This window comes from Salmo salar, chromosome 15 (assembly GCF_965601325.2).
Source record: "Salmo salar chromosome 15, fSalSal1, whole genome shotgun sequence".
NCBI classification, from domain to species: Eukaryota; Metazoa; Chordata; class Actinopteri; order Salmoniformes; family Salmonidae; genus Salmo; species Salmo salar.
In genome coordinates this window covers 11,525,001-11,530,460 of record NC_138305.1, presented here as the reverse complement: position 1 = coordinate 11,530,460, position 5,460 = coordinate 11,525,001, and the positions used below count along the sequence as shown (strand labels likewise).

The 5,460-nt window shown below is 42.8% G+C and overlaps 1 protein-coding gene across 1 annotated transcript in view; it reads left to right on the top strand.

Annotated features, from left to right (window-relative positions):
• Positions 1 to 648: 648 nt before the first annotated feature.
• LOC106570964 (elongation factor 2) overlaps positions 649 to 5,460 on the top strand; it is a 21,590-nt gene continuing 16,778 nt past the window's right edge. Inside the window, exons 1-5 of the mRNA XM_045695445.2 lie at positions 649 to 798; positions 2,398 to 2,612; positions 3,018 to 3,199; positions 4,439 to 4,650; positions 5,260 to 5,444. Coding sequence (XP_045551401.1) covers positions 796 to 798; positions 2,398 to 2,612; positions 3,018 to 3,199; positions 4,439 to 4,650; positions 5,260 to 5,444 — 797 coding nt within the window. The 5' untranslated portion in view covers positions 649 to 795. The remainder of the gene's footprint in view (positions 799 to 2,397; positions 2,613 to 3,017; positions 3,200 to 4,438; positions 4,651 to 5,259; positions 5,445 to 5,460) is intronic.

Here is a 5,460-nt window from a genome sequence, read left to right as displayed (position 1 = left end):
TGGAGATCCTGGGTTGCACATGGTCCGCGGTTGTGAGGCCGGTTGGACGTACTGCCAAATTCTCGAAAACAACGTTGGAGGCAGCTTATGGTAGAGAAATGAACATTCAATTCTCTGGCAACAGCTCTGGTGGACATTCCTGCTGTCAGCATGCCAATATGCACATATGCACCTCAAATATGCCAATATGCCAATATGCACCTCAAAAACTTGAGACATCTGTGGGATTGTGTTGTGTGACAAAACTGCGCATTTTAAAGTGTCCTTTTATTGTCCCCAGCACAAGGTACACCTGTGTAATGATCGTGCTGTTTAATCAGCTTCTTGATATGCCACAACTGTCAGGTGGATGGATTATCTTGGCAAAGGAGAAATTCTCACTAACAGGGATGTAAACAAATTTGTGCAAAACATTTTAGAGAAATATGGAACATATCCGGGATATTTTATTTCAGCTCATGGAACATGGGACCAACACTTTACATGTTGCGTTTATATTTTTGGGGTTTCAGTTGTAGAAGCCAAAATATTAAATCTTCAGTCCCTTTGCACATCTCTGAGAGACTAACATGTCGCATAGCCTAGATCTGTGACGACAAAAAAATTTCTCTGCTATATCACTTTTAATTTCAGTTCGGGTCCATATGACACTTCGTGACATATTCCACATGACTTCCAGAGTGCCGGCTGTCGCAGAATTATACCAAGACCAGTGCGTCATAGTCTCTCTTTCCCTCTAGCCCCCCGAAAGAGAGGAACAACCAGCTGAGCCTGGGAATATAAAAATCCGCTATCATGGTAAGTCTATATAACATGTTTTGACAAATTACAGCCATTAACAACGGCTCGTCTTTCTTCTAAAAGCGACGGTTTTCAAAATTAATATCCATTTAGTATTATTGTCGATGACGTATGCAAATTTTTTTTAGCAAATGGTTATCAAACAGAAACAGAATATATTCATTGCTTATTAGCCTAATAAAGATGCTGTGATTAATGAAAGCGTGTCACACCGTTAACAAAATAAGTTAATCCGTTCTACAAATCGAAGTAAAATCATGACCTATGTAATGTTGACTAGGGTATTTATCAACAAGCCAATAAAGTCATCTGTAGAACTTGAGTTAGTTGCTGCAGCCTAACTGAATGCATTTGCTGTAAACAACACCTCGTCTCCAAGTGTTTCTTTTGAATTTAAATAGGTGTTCTTTTAGGTAGGCCTCGGGCCTAATGTGCGTGCCAATGCAGGGGTACAGTCAGACTGAATACCATTACCCCGGCCCCGTGTTATAAATAGCACAGGCACGCCGTTCCCTGAGATGGCCGTATTAAAGTTTCATGTGCTCACATTGAGCAACTCTGCCTACCCCTATAGGCTAGACCCAGGCCCAGTTAACTACATGGGCTACAGGTTAGAAACTGTGTTGTCATTGTAAACAAATGCACCTGTTACAATGACACCATGCAGGTGTACAAGCTGGGGTTATAGTGTCCTCTCTTAGATGCGTCATAGCCTATAGGTTACTGCAGCAAATGATTAGGCTATTGGCTTTGGAATTCATTTAACAATCCTCACCCATCACCTCACCAGGTCAATTTTACAGTAGACCAGATCATTCTCCTCACCAGGTCAATTTTACAGTAGACCAGATCATTCTCCTCACCAGGTCAATTTTACAGTAGACTAGATCTCACTTCCCCTCCCCAGGTACATTTTACAGTAGAGCAGATCTTACCTGCCCTCTCCAGGTAAATTTTACAGTAGACCAGATCATTCTCCTCACCTCCCCAGGTGAATTTTACAGTAGACAAGTATCAATCTCCTCACCAGGTACATTTTACAGTAGATCAGATCTCACCTCACCAGGTGAATTTTACAGTAAACCAGATAATTCTCCTCACCAGGTGAATTTTACAGTAGACCAGATCAATTTTACAGTAGACTAGATCTCACTTTCCCTCCCCAGGTACATTTTACAGTAGACCAGATCTTACCTCCCCTCTCCAGGTGAATTTTACAGTAGACCAGATCTTACCTCCCCTCTCCAGGTGAATTTTACAGTAGACCAGATCTCACCTCCTCTCTCCAGGTGAATTTTACAGTAGACCAGATCATTCTCCTCACCTCCCCAGGTGAATTTTACAGTAGACCAGATCATTCTCCTCACCTCCCCAGGTGAATTTTACAGTAGACCAGATAATTCTCCTCACCAGGTGAATTTTACAGTAGACCAGATAATTCTCCTCACCAGGTGAATTTTACAGTAGGCCAGATCAATTTTACAGTAGACTAGATCTCACTTTCCCTCCCCAGGTACATTTTACAGTAGACCAGATCTTACCTCCCCTCTCCAGGTGAATTTTACAAAAAGACCAGATCTCACCTTCCCTTTCCAGGTGAATTTTACAGTAGACCAGATCCGTGCGATCATGGACAAGAAGTCCAACATCAGGAACATGTCTGTGATCGCCCATGTGGACCATGGGAAGTCCACTCTCACAGACTCCCTGGTGTGCAAGGCTGGCATCATCGCCGGCGCCCGGGCTGGCGAGACGCGTTTCACAGACACCAGGAAAGACGAGCAGGAGAGATGCATCACCATCAAGTCAACGTATGTGTTCCCTCAAGACAATATACCTCGTCCTCCTGAGAGTGTAATATACAAATGTTTTTCTACAACAATATGTCCCATTTTCCTATTCTACTATAAGTAATGTAACCAAGTAAAGGGTAATATTTTCTTTGGGAATCTGAGGTAGACTTTCTAAACTAAGTTGTTCAACAATCAACCTGCATTTCAGTATTAATGACCACATCACCAATGACCTAAAATCCTGTTCATTTATGAACCTAAAAGACAAAACTGATTCGAGATCAGCACTCCTACTTTTGAGATGCTTGACCTAGCCCCTAGTATCCTGTACCCTAATATACCATTATGTGAGAGTGATTGAGAGACAGACATTAAAATGTACGATGGTCACGATGGTTACATGTCGTCCCTCCCTCCCTGCAGAGCCATCTCTCTGTACTATGAACTGGCTGAGAATGACTTGGCCTTCATCAAACAGTGCAAGGATGGCTCTGGCTTCCTCATTAACCTCATAGACTCTCCCGGTCACGTGGACTTCTCCTCCGAGGTGACAGCTGCTCTCCGCGTCACTGACGGGGCACTAGTTGTAGTAGACTGCGTCTCAGGTATGACAAGGAAGGGCTGATGGCGCCCTATTCCCTATATAGTGCACTACTTTTGGTCAGATCCGAACAACTTGGAAGAACTCACGAGGCTCTGATCAGAAGTAGTGACCTATGATATGTGGACTAGGGTGCTGTTTTGGACACAGTCTTGTGTTTTGTGCAGCAAGTGTAGTGTCCTGGCTGCAATGCATCCAATGCTTGGCTCGCTCACACCCCAATAACAGCCCATGATGCTTAAAGTTCAAGGTTATTTGGCCTTTGTTATACCTACATTAGAAATCTTACTCACAAGGACTATAACAGTATACAACTAAAGAACTACAAATAGTGTGCACGTACTGTAACGGTATACAACTAAAGAACTACAAATAGTGTGCACGTACTGTAACGGTATACAACTAAAGAACTACAAATAGTGTGCACACTAACGGTATACAACTAAAGAACTACAAATTGTGTGCATGTACTGTAATGGTATACAACTAAAGAACTACAAATAGTGTGCATGTACTGTAATGGTATACAACTAAAGAACTACAAATAGTGTGCTGGAGGACCTCAGATACGAACACGTCAGGAATTGGAGGTCGCTCCGAACACTAAAATATTTGTAACTTTGAAATGTACTTTTTTTTTTAAATGCACATGTATTTTTCAAACTGTATTTATTTTCTAACTATTTAGCCAAATATTGTTTTCAGATGATAAAAACGACATTTACGTTGCTAGTTATTCTGGAGGGTAAGCAAAATGATTAGGCCACATTTTGGCAACAATAATTATTTCACCTTTTATAAAATATGACTTTGCTTATCAATGGTTTATGACATCTTTATTTACTGTGCTTATGAATACTTTACAAATGCTCTATAAAGCCTTTATAACTTGTAGTTTTTTTAGAGTCGGATCCCGGTTAGTAAACAACAATAGGGAGTACAACAGTCAACCATGATTGCCCTTAGGCCTTTATACATCATACTGTGTCCAATAACCATGAAAGCCCTTAGGCCTTTGTGCATCATACTGTGTGTCCTTGAAAAGCGCTATATTAAATACCATGTATTATTATTTATTATACACGTATCATGACAGATTTGAACACTGACAAACAATACAACAACAAAAAATCTACTCCTTTAACGCTTCTGCCTACGGCCTTGTTGCAACTTGCAAGCACCTTGATGTTCTAATGCTAGCCCTTCTAAGGTGGTGCTGCACCAACCTCTCCATCCCTTGCAGGTGTGTGTGTTCAGACTGAGACAGTGCTGCGACAGGCCATCGCAGAACGGATAAAGCCTGTTCTGATGATGAACAAGATGGACCGGGCGTTGCTGGAGCTGCAGCTGAAACCCGATGCCCTTTTTGCCACCTTCCAGCGTATCGTAGAGAACGTCAACGTCATCATCGCCACCTACGGAGAGGACGAGAGCGGACCCATGGGCAGCATCATGGTCAGTGTGTAACAGGGTTTAGATGGTACGGTAAAATCACTCCACAGAGTTAAGATGGTACGGTAAGATCACTCCACAGAGTTAAGATGGTACGGTAAAATCACTCCACAGAGTTAAGATGGTACGGTAAGACCACTCCACAGAGTTAAGATGGTACGGTAAGACCACTCCACAGAGTTAAGATGGTACGGTAAGACCACTCCACAGAGTTAAGATGGTACGGTAAAATCACTCCACAGAGTTAAGATGGTACGGTAAAATCACTCCACAGAGTTAAGATGGTACGGTAAGATCACTCCACAGAGTTAAGATGGTACGGTAAGAACACTCCACAGAGTTAAGATGGTACGGTAAGAACACTCCACAGAGTTAAGATGGTACGGTAAGAACACTCCACAGAGTTAAGATGGTACGGTAAGCTCACGCCACAGCTCGAAATTGTTTCACTTGGTCCCTGAAATGCAAAATACATATTCGGTGGAGCAACTGGCTAGTATGTTACGTGTATGTTTGTAAGTATGTTAAAAGCGGGCAGTCGCGTGTGTTTGCAAAGCAGAGAATCACTAGTTCGATCCCCTTAATGCGTCTGTTCTGTGTTTCCCTGTGTAGGTGGACCCAATGGTGGGCACAGTGGGTTTCGGCTCGGGCCTCCATGGCTGGGCCTTCACTCTGAAGCAGTTTGCCGAGATGTACGTGGCCAAGTTCACAGCCAAGGGAGACCAAAAGACTGAGATGAACCCACAGGAGCGCTGCAAGAAGGTGGAGGACATGATGAAGAAACTGTGGGGAGAAAAGTGAGTGGAGAGGAGA